Source organism: Strigops habroptila, chromosome 21 (genome assembly GCF_004027225.2).
Source record: "Strigops habroptila isolate Jane chromosome 21, bStrHab1.2.pri, whole genome shotgun sequence".
NCBI lineage: Eukaryota > Metazoa > Chordata > Aves > Psittaciformes > Psittacidae > Strigops > Strigops habroptila.
In genome coordinates this window covers 4,817,391-4,838,088 of record NC_044297.2, presented here as the reverse complement: position 1 = coordinate 4,838,088, position 20,698 = coordinate 4,817,391, and the positions used below count along the sequence as shown (strand labels likewise).

Genomic DNA, 20,698 nt, shown 5'->3' with positions numbered 1-20,698 from the left:
GTGTTGGATCCCTTCCCATCTGCTTGCTCCTGCCAACGCAGCTTCCAATGCCTGCTTCAGTGTGAGTTGTGCGCGAGGGCGAGAGCCTTTCTGAGGTGGTTTTAAGCCCCTAAGGAGGAAGAAAGCTCCTTGTATCTCCAGGAATGATTTCCTGGAATGCCTCCTGGCTTAGCATGTGCATCCTAAGCGTGCCATGAGTTCCCACTCCAAGCCTCTGCCATGCTTTAATGCTGTGTGACAGATCACCTGCCATCGCTGCTCTCTCATGAGCAATGAAAACATCCTCTCTGTGTTCTGCGACTTAGATCTGGAAAATCTTTGTGCCTAATATAGGGAATATGTGGAAAGATGCCCTTTGAGGTGCAGAGGACAGTGCATCTGCGTGCATCCCTGCGTGGGTTCGTGCACTGCTCTGGGCAATTAGAGAGCCCTCTTCTGATGTAACTGGTAAGGATTACAGGAAGGAGGGAGCTGGCCTGACACAAAGACCCAAGTGAGGGTGCTGAGCCGTGAGCCGGTGCCTGGTGCCATCTAGCTGCTCCTCCCGGCATTGGCACTTGGCAGGAGCAGGCTGCAGACGGTGGAACTAATGAGGCTTAATTAAACAAAGCCTTCAGAAGTCAATGCTGTGACGCTGGCACCGAGTTCCTTTAACCTGTCACAAAGCGAGCGTGCTGTTTGCTTTGGGAATAAGCTGCTTGGTGCTGTGACTTCAAGGGAATAATTGCTCTCTTGTTTGAAAGTTGTTCTTGGGCAGCTCCTGCTCGATGTGGGCTTGTGCAAAGCCTGGGGTGCAGGGTCAGGGTGATTAAATCTCAGTGTAGATAATCTCTCTGTGGAGCTTGGCTGCTGCTCTCTTCAGAAGTGCTGTTGGGACAGGCAGAGGTCATCACGATACACTCCAGCAACTACCAGTGTGGTGTGAACTAATGCTCAGCTGCCTGCTTGTTCCTTCAGTTTGATTTGGAAAGCTTCTGCTTGCTCTTTCCCATCTTGGCCAGTTTTCCAGCCAGGCATTTCTCAAAAGCAGGTCCCCGTTGAGCAGCTATTGCAGAGCCAGCTCTGGAGGAAACTTGTCTCCTGAAGGAGTTTGCTGACATTTCTTGATCCAAGGAGCCCCTTTGCTTCCAAGGTGGCCTTAGTTACAAAGGGATGGATTCCAAGTGCTTCCAAGGTTAAACTGTGCCTTGAACACTGCCAGGGATGGGGCAGCCACAGCTTCTCTGGGCACCCTGTGCCAGCGCCTCAGCACCCTCACAGGGAAGAGCTTCTGCCTCAGAGCTCATCTCAATCTCCCCTCTGGCAGGTTAAAGCCATTCCCCTTGTCCTGTCCCTACCAGGCTGTGCCCCCACCTTTGGCAAGGCAGTGCCTGGGGCTCTCTGGCTCTGCTCAGCCCCTGTGAGAGAAGGAAGAGCAGTTCCTTTCAGGGGAGTGGATGATAGGGATAATGAGGAGAGACCCCTGTTTGCTGACAGTGTTGGAAAGACATGTTGATGTTGTGGTTGATGTTTTCAGCTGTCAGTCAATGGCTAATGTGGAATTAGCTAGGAATTAAAGGAAGAATGATGAACTTGAAAGAGAAGCTGCTTTATATCACTGTACTGAAAGCACTCGTGTTAATTCAGGATAAACCTTATCAAAGTGATGGTCAGTCTCCTCTTTGGTTCTACACGGACCCTCTGCTGACAGACTGGAAACTGCTTTGGCTGATACTTGCAGAAAGGGAAATCTTTCACATGTTTGCAAGTTTTTTTGTATGTGTTTGGGGTTTTTCTCTCATTTTCTTCTGTGGACCTGAAAGAATTTTGCACTGCAAAGTAAATGCCAGTTTTGCACCGCTTGCAGCCAGGAAGCTTGGGACAGGAGGAATAACTGATTTAGGGTCATATATGTGAGCCGTGACTCGGTGAATTTAGGTGTCTTTTATTCAGAGCTCAAGCACAGTAAATTTCCTGCTGATTTGCATTGAAGAGCCTCAAATCCCACTTGAACGTTTGTTATTTTACCCCTTCAATCCTATCGCCTAATTCCCGAGCAACTTACCCAGTCAGCTGCAGCCTCCCAGTGCCATCGTCTTGGCTCGCAGAGGATGGACCTGGTGAGCAGGGGACCTGGTGTGAGATCCAGAGGCAGTTAGGCACAGAGGGATGAGCAGAGAGCAGAGCAGCCTGGTTTCTGAGCAGAGAAGGTCTGTCTGCAAGAGCAGAGAGAGCTCCGATTTCCTCTTGCGTCTGGCAGCAAGTCCCAGCCCGGCCAGTGCGGAAGGGATTGACTGGGCTTCTGCAGCAGGCACCACATCAACAGTGGATGAGGAGCTGCTGAGGGAGAAGAGGGAGGAAGCCTTGCTGCAACGCAGGAGGTGAGTGCCAGCCCGCTGTGAGCTGCGAGGAAAGCGAAGTGGGGTAGGAGGCAAGAGGGGAAAATCGCTGTCAGCAGCAGACATGGAAAGCAGCGAGAGCTGCAGGCACTTCTGGTGCTGCCTATGAGAGCTGGGAGGATTGCTGGTGCTGCTGCTGAGCCAGCAGAGCTGTAAAAAGGGGTTTTGGGTGCTGATGGGGACTTGAACAGCTGTGGAACCTCTCAAGGGACTTGCAACAAAGAGGAACCCATGGATGGTTTTTACTCCTCCACAGAAGGAGGTGGGCAGGATGTGATCAATGGCACTGGCCGTAGGAAGAGCTGGACAGAAGAAAGCAACTCCAAGTTGTCCTTCCGTGTGGTGGCAGCCGCCTTGCTTTTCCTCCTCATCCTCTCCACGCTCCTGGGCAACACCCTGGTGTGTGTGGCCGTGGTGAAGTTCCGGCACTTGCGCTCTAAGGTCACCAATTTCTTCATCATCTCCTTGGCGGTGTCCGACCTCTTTGTGGCTGTCCTGGTGATGCCCTGGAAGGCTGCCACCGAGGTGGTGGGCTTCTGGCCTTTTGGGGCTTTCTGTGATGTTTGGGTGGCTTTCGACATCATGTGCTCCACAGCCTCTATCCTCAACTTGTGCGTCATCAGCGTGGACCGGTACTGGGCCATTTCCAACCCCTTCCGCTATGAGAGGAGGATGACACAGCGTGTGGCTTCCATCATGATCGGACTCACGTGGCTGCTGTCCCTCTTGATCTCTTTCATCCCTGTGCAGCTGAAGTGGCACAAGGATTGGGAGCCCCTCAGCCAACAGGAGCCAGGTTTTAACATCACCAGGGAGGAGGAGAACTGTGATTTCAGCCTCAACAGGACTTATGCCATCTCGTCTTCCCTCATCAGCTTCTACATCCCCGTTGCCATCATGCTGGTGACGTACACCCGCATCTTCTGCATCGCCCGGCGGCAGATCCGCAGCATCTCCTCCCTGGAGAGGGCGGTGGAACATGCCCAAAGCTGCCACAGCAGCAACTGCCCTCACGAGGCTTCCCTGAAGAACTCCTTCAAGAAGGAGACCAAGGTCCTCAAAACCCTCTCCATCATCATGGGCGTCTTTGTCTTCTGCTGGCTGCCCTTCTTCGTGCTCAACTGCATGGTGCCCTTCTGTGACCCTGACCTGCATGAGCCAGGAGAGCTGCCTTGTGTCAGCGAGACTGTCTTCAACATCTTTGTCTGGTTTGGATGGGCCAACTCTTCCCTCAATCCTATCATCTACGCCTTCAATGCAGACTTCAGGAGAGCTTTCGCAACCCTCTTGGGCTGTGGCTGCCTTTGCCCCAGCAATGCAGTGGAGACAGTGAACTTCAGCAATGAGCTGGTCTCCTACCACCACGACAGCACGTATCAGAAGGAAGCGGTGACCCTCAGCTACCACCAGCTTCTCCCCCACGTTGCTCTGCACATGGAAAACGACGAGATGCCCTTTGACAGGGTTTCTCAGGCCTCTGAGCCTTCTCACAGCACCAGCCCTGCAGTGATGCACGTGGAGTGTCAAGTGGCTGTCTCGCTGGAGAAGATTACCCCTTTTAGCAGCAATGTCAATTGAGACAGGGGTGGGAAAAGGGTGGTGGGATGGCCTCGAGGAGAGTTGGAATCGGGGACTCTTGCACTTGCCTGTTCTCTGAGGAGTTTGTGGATAATGTGGATGTTGCACTCTCTGGGCAGGAGTTTGCATGGAGTAGCCAGAGTCATTTTCCAGGCGGCTCAAGGGGTTCAGATGTGTTTGTAACTCGCAGTTTCAGACCCAGCAGAGGTGGGCAGTGTTGGTCTGTGGTGCTGCCCTCTCTAGCTGACCCATGGAAAACTGCTTTCTGCAAAGGAGGAAGATGCAGGGGCTGGAATTCCACTTTCCTTGGGACTTCAGCTGAGAAAGCAGAGACTTGGGTGGTCTGCTGAGCCTCCCCTCTGTAGCTGGTGCAGTAAAAACCCAGCCGGGCTTGTGGGGAGAGGCTGCTTTTGCCACAGCCTGCAGCCAAAAGGCCATCAGCCCTGGCTGCTCAATGGGCACAAGCTAAAGGCAGCTGCTCACATGGTGATGACTGGTGGGACAGTGCTGCAAAAGCAGCCTTTAGCTAGGGAAAGCCGTGTTTGTGGTGGGCTTTGCAGGAAGCAGGTAGTGGCTTTGCTGGGGTAATGCTCTTGGGTTCACCTCTGACTGTGTCTCTTGCTCAGGCAATGATCCTGCAGGTCTGGGCAGGAATGCAGCCACCTTTGCTGGAGCCCTGAGGCTGTGCTTGGTAGCAGCTCGTCCTGAGCATGTTGCAGGGAAGGATTGGGCATGCTAAAGGTCTGCCTTGGCCCCTGGAGCAGGAGCCAGCCTCTCTAAGCTGGGACATGCACAGCTGAGGGGTGCATGAGCATAAACTGTGGTTTAGCCCCAGGATGTTGGACCTTTGGGGACGAGAGTGTCTGAGCCCTTCAGACTCTGAGGGTAGAGGAGAAAATGAGACGTTAAAGCAAAAACACTGCTGTTTTGGTTTCTGTGCCCTTATCAGTCAGGTCCTCCTCCTTTTCCTACGCTGTTTCTTCCCCTTTTCACTTCGTACTCCTTCTAATTCCCTTCCTCCCCCGTTTCATTACAGATCCTTCCCCACTGTCTCCCTTGCTGGCCCATTTCAATAGTAAGAATGGCTTCTTAAGCAGCACTCTGTGCTCATCTGGACTCTTTAATGAGCCTCTCCTGCACGTTGGGAGCTTGTGTCTGCTTAGCTGGGGGCAGAAACAGCGAGTGAGCAGCCCCCAGCATCTCCCTGCAGGCTGCTTGACTGCAGAGAGGGGTTTTGGTCCATGCCTGGTTAAACAGCACAGCAGCAAGCAGCACGTCTGCGTCTTCTTGAGGTCGAGACATCTTTAGCTCCCTGCACAGCAGAAAGGCCTCTCCCCCTCCCTGCAGACGTTAACAGAGAAATCAGAAAGGGGTAATTACAGAGGAAGGGTAATTATTAACTAGAGCCCAGTTATAGTCAAGTTACAGCACAATCAGTGTGGGAGGGGAGCAGAGCTTGCTGCACCTCCAAGGTCAATGCTTGGATCTTACTGGGGAAGCCCCAGTAAGACTTGACTTCATGTACAACCATCTCCCCATGCAGCAGTGGTGGCTTGCTCTCAGAAGCAAGGCAGTCGCAGGGCTTTTCAGCTCTGGGAGGATGGTAAATCCCAGCTCAGGGCAGGAGTTCTGAGGTGGGGATGATCATCTGGCATGTTTCTGGGAGATCCAATGCAATTCCATTTGTATGTTCCTGCAATATATTTATGTCCCTCACTAAAAGCAGGGTGTTGTAGCACATGTGCTATGGTTGGGTTTTACTTCGGGGCTTGGTGCCCAGAGGGAGTCAGAATGAAGATGCAGCTTTTTCCAGTGTCCTGGTTGCCCTGAGTTTGATGTTTGGTGATACTCATCTTGTGGCAAAGTTCTGGAGCTTTATCCATGACTGTTTGTAAGGAGACTGGAGAAAAGCTCCGTGTATCACTGTTACCTGTGACGAGTTGCAGGGTTGAACCTGCAAAAGGCAAAGGAGAGGGTGATGTGATCCTTCTTTTTTGTCCAGTTATTGTCTTCATTAACTTGTGCTGGGGAACACCACACGGTGCCCAGCTCCAGAGCCCGGGGCTCTGCTCCACCAGCGGTGCAGAGCATCCTCTCCGTCCACTGCACCTCTTCCCTGTGCCCTGGCTGGGAACAGGGGGGGCTGATTCCTTCCTGGCATCAGCATTAGAAGAGACAAGGAACTGAGAATGAGCCAAACCAAACCCTTCCAGCTTATGGACCAGGTCTCTGCACATCACAGACATCCCTGTGGTCAGGCTGGGAAATGGACAACAGCTCCAAACTGGTGTGACTCTGGCTTGCTTTGGTAAAAATACTCCTTGTTTACCTGGCTTCAGAAGGGGTTTATTTCCTGCTATGGGTTTCCTGCATTGTCCTCCTTTGCAGTTCCACCAGGAAGCATTCTCCTCCCATCCCGAAGCCATGCAGTGTACTGCTCCATCCCTGCCGGTATTCCAGAGGTGAGTGAAATGAATTCCTACCTGGGGCTGCTCCTGGAGCAGGGACCATGAGTCAGGAGTCGTGCGTGCTGTCGCAGCTCTGCTCCTGCCCGGTAAGCCCAGGTGAGCCACTTCACTTTCCAGAGCTCTGGTTTTGCCATGGGTGAGGAGAGGGCAGCACCCTGCAGGCAGGGTGTGAAGATGGGTGGCTTTTGTCAGCGTAGGTGCTGAGCAGTCATGCTGAATCACAGACTGGTTTGTGTTGGAAGGGACCTTAAAGCTCCTCCAGCTCCAACCCCTGCCACGGGCAGGGACACCTTCCACTAGAGCAGGTTGCTCCAAGCCCCTGTGTCCAACCCGGCCTTGAACACTGCCAGGGATGGGGCAGCCACAGCTTCTCTGGGCACCCTGTGCCAGCGCCTCAGCACCCTCACAGGGAAGAGCTTCTGCCTCAGAGCTCATCTCAGTCTCCCCTCTGGCAGGTTAAAGCCATTCCCCTTGTCCTGTCCCTCCAGGCCCTTGTCCAAAGCCCCTCTCCAGGTTTCCTGGAGCCCCTTTAGGTAGATAAGAATAAAATGAGTAAATAGGAGCTCAAATCCAGTTCAGGGTGAGCCGGATTGCGGAGTGAGGAAACAAACTGGCATCTTTAATCCTCGGAGTGTGTCTCTACTGCTATGGAGGTACTGGGGGGCCCGTGAGGTGCCTGGTTATGTGAAGAGAGAGATCATTAGCTAGGGAGAGGTATCCAGGATGGTGCCTCCTGCTCATGTCCATGTAGGTTGGGAAGGATGCTGGGAAAAGGGCTCTGTCTTATGTGCAGTCATGAAATCGATGCACATTTTATTATGCATTGCCCAGGGCAGACAGGAAGGCTCTGGGAATGAATGGAGCGTGGTGGCTGGTGCAGCAGATGGATGGAGCCATGGCCACCAGCCCTGTGCCAGCTGGGGAGGAGCGTATCCTGGTGGACAGCGTGGGGCAGGGGATGGCTGGTGCCCTTGAAGTGATTTTTCAGGTTTGGGAGGAATGGATTTAGCAGAGAAAGGGGGAAATAGTGTGTATGGGGAGGGGGGAATGGGATGTGGCTGCTGTAGGCTGCTGCCTTGCCTGGTTTTGCTTCCAAATTGGAATAATCAGCTGCTCTTCTCATCAGGCAGAGGCCAGGGCTGGCCCTGGAGGAAGGAGTTCCAGGCAGGGGTCAAGCCTGGATGAGGGTCTCCAGATGCCTGGAGGAGCCTGGCAGAAGCTCTTGTAAAATCACAGCCTTGCCTTTCTCAATCTATATGGTAATTCCCAGCAATCAGTCAGCTGAAGGGAAAGAGGTAGGAGAGATTAACCCTGCTGAGGAGGATTCCATGAGAGCTCCATGCTCAAAAGCACCCTGGGAAGGCAGTTGATCAAGGTGATACTGCCCTTGTCTCTGTTCTGTGCCATGGTTTAACTTCTTGAGACCTTTCCTCTTCCAGAAGCTGTCACCTGAGGCAAATGGTCCCCCCAGGACTTGTGCATTAACTCGTTGGGGTGAAACTACACTTAGAAATATTAAGCACCTGTAAGTCTCATTGGCTTCACCTGAAATGGGCCCAAATTGCAGTTTATCACCCCGAAGCTCAAGCTCTTGGTATCATTTGGACTCATTTAATGCTTCGTGCTGCTGTCTGCCCAAGAAAGGAGAGGAGATGGCTCAAAACTCTGGGAGTTTTGGCTGGAAGAACCTCTGTGGTGAGGGAAAAATGTGAGTATTGCCCAGAGAAGGGAATGGAGCTGGTGCAGGGCCTGGAGCACGAGTGTGATGAGGAATGGCTGAGGGACCTGGGGGGGTTTAGTCTGGAGAAGAGAAGGCTCAGGGGGGACCTTATCGCTCTCTGCAACTGCCTGACAGGAGGATGGAGCCAGGAGGGGGCTGGTCTCTGCTCCCAAAGGATGGGACAAGAGGAGACGGCCTCAAGCTGCGCCAGGGGAGGGTTAGGTGGAGATGAGGAACAACGTCTTCATGCAAAGGGGGTTGTGGAGCATTGGAAGAGGCTGCCCAGTGATGGAGCCACCATCCATGGGGGTACTGGAGCTGTGTGGACGTGGTGCTTGGCGACACGGGTTAGTGGTGGCGGTGGCAGCGCCGGGAGCGGCTGCACCGGGTGCTCCGGATCTCTTCCAACCTGGTTGATTCAGGGATTCCTCCTGGGGCGATGGGTGAAGCACCACGAGCAGCTCCGCGCTGCCCCGGTCCTGGAGCGGTCCCGGGTGGCGGCGGCTCCGTGGACTGCTACTGCCGGGGATGGGTGAAGGCTGGGGGGGGTGATTTGGGGGTGACGGTGAGGGCTTGGGGTGGTTTTGGGGTGTTGGTGGTTTGTGGATCCCCCCCGCGCCCGCACCCCGCGGAGGGGCGGGCCCTGCCGGGGGGCGGGCCCGGGTCGGGCGCAGGCGCAGCGCCGGGAGCTGCCGTTGGGACCGGGCCTGCCGGTGAGCGGGGGGGGGGGCGGCCGGGAAATGGGGGCTCGGAGGGTGCCGGGGGGGGAATGGGGGGCTCGGAGCAGCGGGGGTACGGGAGGAGGGGGGGGTACAGGGGAAAAGCAGCACATGGCGCGGGAGGGGGGGGTAACGGGGAACCGAGCGGCTGAGGGGGTGTCCGGGGGTGCCCCGGGCCTTATGGGGTGCACGGGGACAGGAGAGGGGTTCAGGGGGTGCACAGGGAAGGGGGTAACGTGCAAAGAGCAGTTCTGTGCTGGGCTGCATGGGAAAGGGGCATAACGGGGTGCTGGGGGTGCACAGCGGTGTCTAGGGGTGCACAGGGGCACCCAGGGTGTTGAGGGTGCACACTGGTGTTTAGGGGTGCACAGGGGTGTCGAGGGGTGCCCCGAGGCACACAGGCTGCTAGGGGATGTACGGTGTTGTTTAGGGGTGCCACAAGGCACACAGGGTGCTGGGGATGCACAGGGGTGATTAGGGGTGCACAAGGATGATTAGGGGTGCACAGGGGTGATTAGGGTTGCTGAGAGGCACACGGGAGTGCTGAGGGGTGCAGGTTTGGGCTCAGGGCTGCACCAGGCTGCATGCATGCAGCTGCAGGGAGGGCAGGTGAGGTTTGCAGGGTGCGGGGCACCCCTGGGTGCTGCCGTGGGTGTCTCCATGTGTCCCTGTCCCCCCAGGCCTGCTGCCCGCTGCCACGCTGGCGCTGCGCTGCATGGATGGGGTGTTCCTCTCGCCCAACGAGGATGAGTTCGTGGGCAGGATCACGGAGGAGCTGGAGCACTTTGTGCTGCAGGGGCAGCTCCACAGGTAGGTGCTGTGCTGTGGGTGCAGGGGTGACCCTCTCCTGCAGCTGCTGGGCGATGGCACGTGTCGCTGCGCACACAGCAGCACGTTGTGGCTCTTGTCTCGTGTTTTACACCAGTTTTCCGCTGTGAAATCGCTGCCTGGTTTGTGCAGCAGGGTTTGGAGCCTGCCTGCAGGACTCCAGCCTGGCTCGGAGCATCCCTGCAGGTCAAGGATCACCACGGGAGCTGTGGCCTGTGCCCTTCTCCGTTAATTCACCTTCAAGCAGCGTTGTTTGGGACACTGCTGGCTTTTGTGCCAGCCAGAGCCTGGCCTAGCTCACTGATCAACCCCGTGCCACGGGCAGGGACACCTTGCACTAGAGCAGGTTGCTCTAAGCTCTGTCCAGCCTGGCCTTGAACACTGCCAGGGCTGGGGCAGCCATTCTGAAATGCTAAGGAATGGAACTGAAGTTGTAAGAACGTGTCTAAATGCAATGAAATCAAACGGGGGGTGTATTCATCCAGTCACAGTCATAGCTGCTGGTTTCTGGAGCACACTCAGGCTGGGCGGAATGGGACCAGGAGCTTGGGCTGGTGGTCTCCCACCATTCCCAGCATGGACACAGGCAGGACTGGGAGTCCCAGGCAAAGGCCCTGTGCTCCCACTGCTGTGTGCAAAGCAAGCTCATGTAGGCATCCAGAATGGGGAGGGAGTTTGGGCTCTTTAATACAAGAAAGTCCCCCTTGGCTTTTGGGCTTGGATTTAAACCCTGCCCTGGGAATGACCTGGGGAAGAGGGATTGATATAAATTCTTGCTGTGTTCCTGTCCTTTGCCTTTCTACAAGTTGCTGATGCCCCTCTCTCCTTTCAGCGTGCTCCTGTTCCCTCCCCTGTCCAGTCGCCTCAGGTACCTGATCCATCGGACCGTGGACAGCATGGATCTGTTGAGCAGCTTTTCTGTGGGAGAAGGCTGGAGGAGGAGGACGGTGATCTGCCACTCGGCTGTAAGGTGCAGTAGCTCTAAGGGTGCTTCGCTTTCTATGGCCATGGGATTTGTTCAAGCTTACAAGCAGAAAGTGTGTGTGGTGCTTCTCTGCAAAGAGGGGGTGTCTGTTATCGATGGCATCTTCCAGTCACTGAAGAAGCAGAGGCTCTTCTGCACGAGAATAGCACAAGTGTGATGAGGAACGGCTGAGGGACCTGGGGGGGTTTAGTCTGGAGAAGAGAAGGCTCAGGGGGGACCTTGTCGCTCTCTACAGCGACCTCAGTGCCATGGGCTAGTGGTGGCCTTGCCAGTGCTGGGGAACAGTTGGACTTGATGATCTTGAAGGTCTTTTCCCACCCAGCTGATTCCATGATTCCTTTTCCCTATCTGCTGACTTGCCATGGATGTGATGCCTTCCCTGCTCTCTTTTGCAAACACCACGTTACTTGGGTTCCTGTGCTCACCTCTTGCTGCTCTCTTGTTCCCAGGCTGCCCACCGAAACCAGTGACCAAAAGCCCAGCACCAACCCCACGAGACCAGCCCGGGCTGCGCAGCCATGGGGCCGGGGGAGCCGAGGGGGGCGGCTGCGGCACCCCGGGGACGTGCATGGGGACAACCCTCGAGCCTCCGTGGGCTCCGGCAGGATCAGGAGGCCTCCCAGGAAGAAGCCGGATAAAGCCCTGTACGTGCCCAAGGCGATGCGCAAGAGGGAGGAATGGGGCGAGCAGGAGAACCCGGCGGCTGCTGGCGGGGATGTGGCACAGGAGGAAGAGGCCTGCCCCAAAGAGACTGCCCAGGAGGAGCTGGGCAGGTCTGGAGGAGCCTCAGGTGATGTCTCCTTGGCCTTTGGTGAGCAGGAGGAGCCTGGTGAAGGGTGCGTTCCAGGAGAAAATAATGCTGAGTGTCCCCCATGTCATAGGGATGTCCCATCGTTACAGAACAACAAGGATTTCTCTGGGCAGGAACGTCAGGATAAAGACTGTTCAGATTCCCTTTCTTCTGTGCGCAGTAAACCCCCAACTGAAGCAGAAGAGCAAGATTTGAGCTGTGACAACGCTGTTATACCAGAAGGTACCAAAATCTTGTGCCAAGTGCAAGCTGAAGACCAAAGCAGCCGGAATGCCGGTGTATTGGAGTGTGCCAAAACCTCCTCCCTACCAGCCAGTAACTGCGGTGCAGACCCAGCTGAAGCAGGGTCACTGGTGCTAGAAAATCAGAATAAGAGCCACACCACTGCCAAGAGCCTGGAGAGCGGTGGAATCATGTCACTGCCTGAAGAACAAGGCAAGGACTTGAATGCCAGCACCATGGAGGGAGGGAAGAGTTCCTCCAACCTGGAAAGCCCGGACGAGTGCCCCAGTGTTGCCCAGGTGGAGCAGACCCAGTGCCAGAACCCCCCAGAAGCCCCAGATGAGCCTCTCCCTGCAGCTGAGCCCATGTGTGGTGCTGACCCATCATCTCCTGAGAACCAGAATGAGCGTGGGGCGGATGCTCCGGTGCAGAACCGCAGCGAGAAGGTGTCTATGGTGGAAGAGGAGGACAAGGAGCAGTCGGGCTTGGCTGATGCTCTGTGGCATGAGCTGCACTTGCCTGCAGGTGACAGAGAGGAGAGCGTGGCTGTGCGCAGGAGGAACAGCCTCGAGGACGACTGTACCACAGAGCTCTTGGCAGAGGTAGTGTTCTGCCACCCGTGGGGAGCGACGTGGGGAAAGGAGGTGGCTGAGGCTGGGCCCCAGGGGATGGGATTAGTCCCTGTGCTGGGGCTGAACCTGGCGGCAGGAACGTGGCCACGGAAGTGGTTTGCAGGGACCGAGGTGGAACCTGGAGGGTTGCTCTTTGAAGTGAAACCTCGTCTTTTTAATTGTTTTCTTCTTTAATCTTCTCAGATTGTGGGTTATTTAACCGTGAAGAGCATAAGCATTGAGAAGATCAGCTTAGACTATTCCAGCTACAGGGATGCCCAGCTCAGCGAGGGCGATTTTGGCCACGTTACTGAAATCTATGACTTCTCCCCATCACTGAAAACAGAGGACCTGATGGAAATGTTCTCAGACTTCCAGTGAGTATCTCTGAGAGCCTGAGCACAGCAGGGGTGTGAAGGGAGCAGCGTTCACACTGGGCTGAAACAACCTGATGGATTTTGAATCTTAATTTCACCTTCATGGCCTTGTGTCTGGCTCTTTCTGTGCCTTAAAGGACGTTTCCTGCCATTCATGCATGATTTAAAACACAACTGGTTCTTCAGAGCTTTGTCATACCCATACTACGTGCAGGCTTATTCCCACTTACTCCTTCAGGTGCTTTCTAGGAGCTGCTTTGTTACTGCACTCAGGTACCTGAATGAAATTACATGCTTGCAAAGACTTATGTAAGAAAAAGGGCTCAATTCTGCTTCTGGAGATCAGATTTAATATGTAAATCCAGGGAACAGAGCCTTGTGCCTGAGGGAGTGATGCTACATCAGGAGCAAAACAAAGTTCAGCCCTGGTTAGTGATAAAGGTCCAGCTCTGAACTGGTTTAGTGTCTGCAGGAAGGTGTCTTCCTCCCAGCACCATCCTCCTCCTCTCTTGTTATACCTGGTGGATCAGATGGGAACTCTTCACTCCACAGATCCTTTAACATCCATGATTTATGTTTTAAATAAGCTCTTGGGTGTGTTTTCTCTCGTGCTATTTCCATTCATGGCGAGAGTGCAACTGAGCTGAAAACATGGCTCGAACCTGAGCAGTCGGTTGTATTTCCTGTGCTGCAGGAGAATCCTTGAATTCCCTCCTCCCACATTCCCGTTTTCCACTGACACGTTGATTTTCACATTGGTCTCTTCACCCTCAGCTTTGGAAACCACTTCTATACCTCATTTGTAGCTGTCCCAGCAGTTGGGTGGTGTCTGTACAGCACCACATAAATGACAAACTCTTTTTGTGTTACAAGAGCCCTGAGGTTGATTTTGGCCAAGGGTTTCTTCTAGAAGAAAAGGAGAGTTCTTGGGGGCAGCTGAGGGGGTAATTGTACATTGTGGCCTTGAAGGGGGCACATCTAATGTTCTGCTCCTTTCCTTCTCTTTCCTTTTGTGTCAAATAGGTGTAGTGCTTTGAAAAGCACCATCTGCCTACATAAAAACACTTAAGTCCTTGTCATAGCTCAAGGTGGTCGATGGGTTTTAGTGTGTGGGGAGTGTTTTTCTCTCTTATTAACCAATATCATTCCATTGTCTCTTCATTTCAGCGAAAGCGGGTTCAAAATCCAGTGGGTTGATGATACACACGCCCTGGGAATCTTCTCCAGCCTCTCCACAGGTAGAGTGACTTGATTCATGCTCATGGGCCCCGTGGAGCTGCTGGGGTCTCTGTTCGTGCACAGTGACCCTGCACTGACCTGTGTTGGGTGCTGCACGTGGGTTGAGTGGTTGCCAAGGGCAGTCGTGGTTCATCGCGTTGTTCTTCCCACACGCTTCCAACTTGAAAGGCTTTTGCAGCTGGAGAAGCTGGAATTGCTGTGGTGGGTGTGGAAATGCTGCTCTGCCAGAGCAGCAGGTTTGTAACTGGTTTGAGTGGTCACCAGGGCGCCTCTTGCTTAGGGAGCAACTTGAGCTGTGTTTTTAGTCATGAATCAGTGTGGCCACTGCAGGTTTATTCCTCTTTTAACTAGAGAGAAAGTCCTGCCTGGGGTACAGTGACCTCCTGGGGGCCTCCTGAGCATGGTGGCACCCAGGGCAGCCACCGAGCTTCCTGCCTAACCAGCCTTCCTGGGGACAAACACCCAAGCTCAAATCTGAGCCATCCCAAGAGATGTTTCCATCCAGCAGGCCCAAAGCTTCTGCTCTTTTCTTGGGATTTAGAATCACAGAGTGGTTGGTGTTGGAAGGGACCTTGAAGCTCATCCAGGGAAGAACTTCTTCGTTATAGCTTCTTATGTAGTCTAATAATGCCAGAGTTGTCTTTTAAAACATGTCTGTATTTTCATGGCACTCTTCCTGCGCAAGGATGTGTGCTCCTGTAAGCCTGAGGTGACCAGAATGAGCTTAGCTCTTCTAGCACAAGGCTTGAGATAACACAGCAGCTGCTGGAGCTCAAATTATTCACTATTATTGTACCACGTACTGATTTTTGCCATATTCAGTCTGCTGATTTCAACACTCTTTGTTCTTTGAAGCATCTCAAGCCCTGGGGCGACGTTATCCTGCTTTAAAGATCCGACCATTGATCCATGCCACGAAGCAGTCCAAAATCAAGGCCCTTCAGCGACCAAGTAAGTCAATCTTTTAGTTATTAGTAGTAGTATTTCTTGGTTTACCAGTCTATTACATCCTAAGTAGTCACCATGATATGTTAAGTGGGGAAATACATATTAAGGACCAGTATTTCTTGGGTTTAGTTGGTGGTTTAGAGCTTTATTGGTGCTGCAGGACATGGAGCTGCTGTGTGGAGTCTGTAGTAGAAGCCTGAAGGTGAATTTATATTTTTAACAGTGTTTTCAGCCAACTTGCATCCTATTTCTGTTAAAACTTCCTACCTCAGCACTGATGGTTGTGCCCGTGTGCAGCAGCAAGGGTGGGTGTGATGACAAGAATGAATTTGCAGCACAAGGTGACATTATATTCTGCTTACAGGAAGGAGAACTACAGCTGTTACCTATGTGTGTGTTTTCAGGCACTTTTCCTCTCCTGCTACACCAGGGCTGAAGCAAAATGCACCAAATCCTGTTGCTTTTTGTTCTCTCTCTAGCTAAGTGGGCTGCTGCAGTTCAGGCTTAGTCTTTCTTGTGTTATTTGCTTCTCGTATGTGAAGTTTTCAGTGAAGGGTTGTGGTGTGCAGCAGGGAGGTGGAGCTGTAGCTGTGAGCACAGGAGGACCAAAGCACTAGCAGTGCCCTTTTGTGGTTGGTGTCATTTTATTCAGTATCAGGTGAAGGTAAAAGAATGGTTAAGCTTAGCCATTAGCATTGGTTTATTTCTTTTATTGCCTTTTAAAATCATATTGTAATCAGTTATACTCGCCACAGTAAAGAAATGCCACGAACCTGGCAGCAGCAGAGACTTTGCTGAAGGTACAACGATGCTGTTACTTCTCCAGTACACTGCAGTTAAACAAGTTTCTGTATGAATGGGTTCAAGGGACACTGTCACGGTTGGAAGTTCCTGAGTTTTAAGGGCTGCTAGATTTCAATGACACATCAAAGGATGAGATTTGGGTTTACGCTCTCCCCAGCATCTCTTTGCACTCCCACTTCCTGATTCTCAGTGCTGGAGCACGTCTGAATCAGGTTATAAACTCCTGCTGGGGAACATTATCTACAGACTCTTGTGTTCAATTTAAATAGCAGTTATTTTCCAAATACAAATTTGGCTCTTAGGCAGCTGACAGTGTCTCTTATCTTTTAGTGTTTTCCTTTGTTCTTGTCAAGAAAGAGGGGCAGGTTTATTTCGCAAGCTTTGAGTTGCCCCTTTTGCTTTGATTCATAAAACCTCTGAAAAAGCCAAGCCAAGCCCTCATTGCTGACTGGATAACAGATTTGCACCCAGTTGCTGATAAATGAGTAGGAAATCACTGAATCCAACCCACTGTGCCCTTGGCAAAGGTTTGGTGTATTCGTTTCTTGTGAGGTGGGACTGGAGCAAGCCAGGCGTCTACGAGAAAATGGAAGTCAGTGGCCAAAGGGCTTTCCCAAAGCATCTGATATAGCCAAGTAGTCTTTAAGAAATGCAGATTTTTCTTCCCTTGCTGCTTTCTACTGGTTTGATTGGTCTAAATCGAGCTCAAACTTCCCCAAGCATGGAGAGACTGGTTGGACTGTGGGGCTTCATTTTGTTTGCAGAGATGCTGAAGGTGGCCAGGAGCTGTTCCTGAAAGCTAATGGGGAATGATTCTCTCTAGCACTGCAGAGGAGCCAGAGCTTAATTATAGCCAAGCAGCTTTTGAACTGCCATTGGAAAGCCTTAAGTACAAAGCAGGAGGCATATTTGCTAAAAGAAAAGGCAATTTAATGGCTATGGATAGAAAAATTGCTCATGCTCCTGGGCTAAGTGGGTAATGGAACAAAGAAAATGGAAATCAGCCCTTCTGTCTGCCAGGCCTCTGGTTTAGCCACCAGCCTGCTCCTGAACAAGCACTAACTTCCTGAACAAGCACTAACTTGATGGTTTTTCACCCCTTTTCACCTAGAGCTCCTTCACCTGGCAAAAGAGAGACCCCAGACGGACACAGCGGTGGCCAAGCGGCTGGTGACCCGCGCCTTGGGCTTGAAGCACAAGCAGCAGGAGGGCTCAGGCACCGACGTGCTCCTGCCAGAAAGCTTGGACCAGGAGGAATAAATCATCTCAGCTAAAACAAAAAGATGTATAGACGAGCATGGCTGTGATATTAAACTGCATGCAGAACAGTGAGTTGCCACGGGGGTGTTCTCTTACGGATTAGCACCATCGTTCTGAAGTTGGGAAGGGGAAAAGTTTACTATTAATGAGATCTTGCACTTGAAGCCAAACCCAAGAGGGTTCTGTTAGCTCTTTGTTACGGAGAGCATGCTGCTGGACTCTGGTTCAAAGCATCTGTTAACACTGGGGCACTTGCAGAAAGTGAGTCTGCTTACAGTAAAGCCTGCTCTATGTTTGTTTAAAAAGCAGCATTGGATGAAGGGAATTGTATCTTGTTGGCCAAAATTGAGCTGTAAGCAAGAGCAGAGCATCTTCAGGAGTCAGAAAAAGCTGTTTAATGTTTACACTGTGTTGTAATGTTATTGTTAAAATATCCCATCAAAATGACAAGCACTGAATGCAAGTGAGGTTCAGGGATTTCCTTATTTACGTGGTGTTTAAAGAGCCTGTACTTGCTGCCTTGCACTGGTAGCAAGGCAAGTTGTACACTGAACTTGACAGCTTTGGTGTTCCCAGAGCCTGGTGGTAGGAGATGCTGTGAGACACCTTGTTGTGGCAGCAGCAATAGAGCATCCAACACATCTCAGGGCTCTGCTTTTGCTCCACAGTCCAGCACCTTGAGAACAGAATGGAGTTTTCCAACTTACAGTAGGCTGGATGCCACCATCTGGGCCACTGGATAAATAAATGAGAGAAATACTCTTGACAGGCATTAGCAAAAGTCCTTCTGCGTTCTTTAAGCCTCACAACATCCCTGTGAGGTAGGTTTTGGGGAGCACAAGTTGGATGCAGCCAGTTTCAATTCCCTCGTGGATTGGAATGGGCAGCTCTAAGTATTCAGTGACTTACAGAAGTCTTTTGTACAGAGGGAGAAAAAACTTCACTACTAAGAATTGCGACCAAGTCCCTAAACTTTCATGGAGTAGAAATACACAAATGGCATGTAAAACATGGTTCTGGGTAAAACATTTTTATTCAAGTAGCTGTTTCTGCAGATCTGTAGCAACGTGTGGCCTCAAACAAACAGAGGAACACACTTAGCACCATTGTGAATTTACCAAGTGTTCAAATCCTTGAAAGTCAACTTACACAGGTGGGTCTGTGACAGCACAGGTCCAGATCCCTGATGAGGAAAGCCATGAAGTTACCTCTGTAAGGTACGGTGATGATACAATGCCTTAACTAAATTCATCCTTTAAAGAACAGAGTGAATATCCAGCTTAGAAGGTAATATTAGATGTATGTAGAATCTATGGGGTGAAAAGCTTACTGTATAGTGGAAATTCAGTGTCCAGTGGACTCATCATTGGGTCTGCAGAGTCTTGGAGATGTTCCAAGGGAGGTGTAGCTTCGTGGAGCCCTGATCCACTTGTAGAAGGACCGTTCTGCATTAGCTGCTCCACTTACGAGACTGTGTTGGGAGTTGATTGTTGAATACAAGAGTTTCACTGCAGTATTAAATGATGCTTTACACTGTTCTGCTCAGAAAAGCTGCTCCATTTTTTTCCTTTCCTGTATTTCTTTGCTAAAATGAAGTAATGCCATGGGAGCACTGAGGATTAGCTGTGGTCAAGAAGCAGTGTCACCAGTGGAGGCCTTTGCGCCAACGGTGTGTTCAAGCTTGAGTCAAAGAGCTTAAAGATACCAAGATTAATGCCTTGAGGAAAATGAATGGTAAAGACATATTTAGGTTGTTGGCACCCAAAGACAAATTGTGCTTGCTGCAGCCTGGACCTATGTCTGTGAATAAAGATGGTGCTGCAAAGTGGAGGGAGAAATCTTTGTGGAGAAGGCTGGAATGGTGAAGTTACGGAGCCAAGTAGAGTCTAAAAGCCTGCTCCTAACTACCTCGGGTAGTTATAGGAGACAGATGATGGTCTGAGCACCTAAACTTGGAAGGAAGGCACCTTTAGGAAATAATTTACCTTGCTAATGCAGAGTTTGATTGTTTGCTTGATTTGTGTGTGTGCAGTGGTTCGGGAAACCTCGCTTCTTTAAATAGTGGGGTGGGAGGCGCTGCCCGTCTATCGGGTGGACACCTTGTTGTTTGTGAGTCCACTGAAGTGATCAAACTTCTGCTCTGTCTCCTCGCTGAAAGAGCCACCTGGGGAGTTCACACAAAGGGGACGGGGTGAGCAGGAGGCACCAAAAGCAGCTCACAGCATAAAGCAGAGAACACGGGGGCTGTGCGCAAGCTGCGAGCATCACAAAACGAAAGGCTCAAAGCAAGGATTAGAAGAGCAAAGATTTTCCTGGGCTAATTAATTTAAGCATTAGCTAAAGCATTATTTAAATCTTACCATTTACTATTTAAATCCAGGCAGGAGTCCTGGATCTTGGCTTTTATTGTAATTGGAAGACCATAAACTACCCTCAATTTGCTGCTTAAAAGAACTAGGTGATGCTGAGCAGGACCTGGGGATGGCCTCCTTGATTCTGATGGTAAGTGGATCCTGTTGGCTCCTCTCACACAGGACCATGCACTTAGTTTTAGCTTCCACTGTCTCCCGACTAGCAAAATCCATTGATTTCTAAATAGAAATCCCTCCAAGCTCAGCTGGAGCCCACCCAACCCTGAAGTGCCTGTTCATCCACGTGAAGGGGGTTTGGCTTTTCCGAACTAGGTCACAGCTGAAGCACGACACATGAGAAGTCCTCTTGTAAAAAAACCCAACAAATTAATAGGAAAAATCAGTGGTGACATGGAATTTCTTCAGGAAAAACATTCCTTGAAGGACTGGAGCCAGCTCTGGAACTTGCCTTCCCCACTGGCTTTGTTTGGAGGGTGGCAGGCACTTGCTGTTAATCTCAGTATTAAAAACAGTTTATCTTGCAAGGCCCCCAACTTAATTCCACTTTAAACTGGCCTTGACATTAATGCAAATTCCAACTGCTTTGGCTTTGATATTTCCAGGACCAAAACAAAATTCCAAATGACAGTGTTTTACAGGATTTCCAAGGAAATACTCCACGGTTTTCCTTCCCATTCAAGGGCCAGGAGGGCATTTTCTGGCTCGAGCAGAAGCTCTTCTCCAACTGCTCGTTTGCTTTGCAAGAAAGGAGAAGCTTTGGGATCTAAATCAGTCGCAGGTTGGGAATAGCCTGAGTCTGGGAAGAAGGTGGATCACTCTCAACAAGTTCTGTGGTTGCACAAGAGCTTTCCTTACATCTGATGGGCTCATTTCCCTATGGAAGGGACACAGCTGGAACATCTGCTCTCCCCATCCTATCAAGTCTGAGGGATTTCCTTCAGAGCTTGACCAGTGTTGTGCTTGTTGCTCCAGTAACTGTATGATGCAGCCCTTCTAAACCCCTCCTGCCACCTTACTCCTTGCAACGTGTAACAGAGGCACTTTGGTGTCTGCTTTGCACAGCCTCCAGCAAACAGCACCAGTGGCATTTGGGCTCAGTATTTCATCTTTCCAAGCACCTACAAAGTGATAAACCAGCACATAAACACCTCGCAATGGATGCACAGAGAAGTCCTAGTGAGGAGCCAGTGGTGCAGTGGGATCCCTGTATTCCCTGCAGGGGTGACTCTCACCTATGTGGCAGTTGTACATCCAGATGCGCTGCCCGTCGTACCGGCTCCTGCATTTCATCACGTTGTTTGAGTAATCAGATTCAGCAACTTCATAGTTTGGGTTGATGACAACCTAAGCAGGGAGGGAGGAACATAAAGTTATTTCA

General features: G+C 51.6%; 3 protein-coding genes across 7 annotated transcripts in view; 2 read left to right on the top strand and 1 right to left on the bottom strand.

Moving 5' to 3' along the window:
- The first annotated feature begins 2,182 nt into the window (after positions 1-2,182).
- Positions 2,183-4,063, top strand: LOC115618469 (D(1) dopamine receptor-like). The gene has a single exon (XM_030510062.1). It carries the CDS (start codon positions 2,610-2,612, stop codon positions 3,954-3,956), a length of 1,347 nt encoding a protein of 448 aa, XP_030365922.1. The 5' UTR covers positions 2,183-2,609; the 3' UTR covers positions 3,957-4,063.
- A 3,703-nt stretch (positions 4,064-7,766) lies between these two features.
- R3HCC1 (R3H domain and coiled-coil containing 1) lies at positions 7,767-18,486 on the top strand. Of its 3 annotated transcripts, none has more exons than XM_030510058.1 (8): positions 7,767-8,132; positions 9,544-9,673; positions 10,524-10,661; positions 11,126-12,311; positions 12,525-12,697; positions 13,865-13,935; positions 14,792-14,887; positions 16,800-18,486. In XM_030510058.1, exons 1-8 carry the CDS (start codon positions 8,039-8,041, stop codon positions 16,946-16,948), a joined length of 2,037 nt encoding a protein of 678 aa, XP_030365918.1. In that variant the 5' UTR covers positions 7,767-8,038; the 3' UTR covers positions 16,949-18,486. The 3 variants fall into 3 exon arrangements, with proteins under 3 accessions (XP_030365918.1, XP_030365919.1, XP_030365920.1); XM_030510059.1 differs by lacking the exon at positions 7,767-8,132 and adding an exon at positions 8,784-8,857; XM_030510060.1 differs by lacking the exon at positions 7,767-8,132 and adding an exon at positions 8,829-8,854 and having other exon boundaries at positions 9,548-9,673.
- LOXL2 (lysyl oxidase like 2) overlaps positions 17,963-20,698 on the bottom strand; it is a 43,780-nt gene continuing 41,044 nt past the window's right edge. For all 3 annotated transcript variants that reach the window (XM_030510055.1, XM_030510056.1, XM_030510057.1), the window contains 2 exons: positions 20,553-20,664; positions 17,963-19,112 (listed from right to left, as the gene is read on the bottom strand). In XM_030510055.1, the coding sequence (XP_030365915.1) occupies positions 19,033-19,112; positions 20,553-20,664 (192 nt within the window). In that variant the 3' untranslated portion in view covers positions 17,963-19,032. The remainder of the gene's footprint in view (positions 19,113-20,552; positions 20,665-20,698) is intronic.

Coding starts and splice junctions, on each gene's coding strand:
- R3HCC1 (XM_030510058.1), top strand. CDS start 8,039: ATGCTTCGTGCTGCTGTCTGCCCAAGAAAGGAGAGGAGATGGCTCAAA. Junction 10,662..11,125: donor ATCTGCCACTCGGCTGTAAG/GTGCAGTAGCTC, acceptor TCTTGTTCCCAG/GCTGCCCACCGAAACCAGTG. Junction 14,888..16,799: donor CAAGGCCCTTCAGCGACCAA/GTAAGTCAATCT, acceptor CTTTTCACCTAG/AGCTCCTTCACCTGGCAAAA.
- LOC115618469 (XM_030510062.1), top strand. CDS start 2,610: ATGGATGGTTTTTACTCCTCCACAGAAGGAGGTGGGCAGGATGTGATC.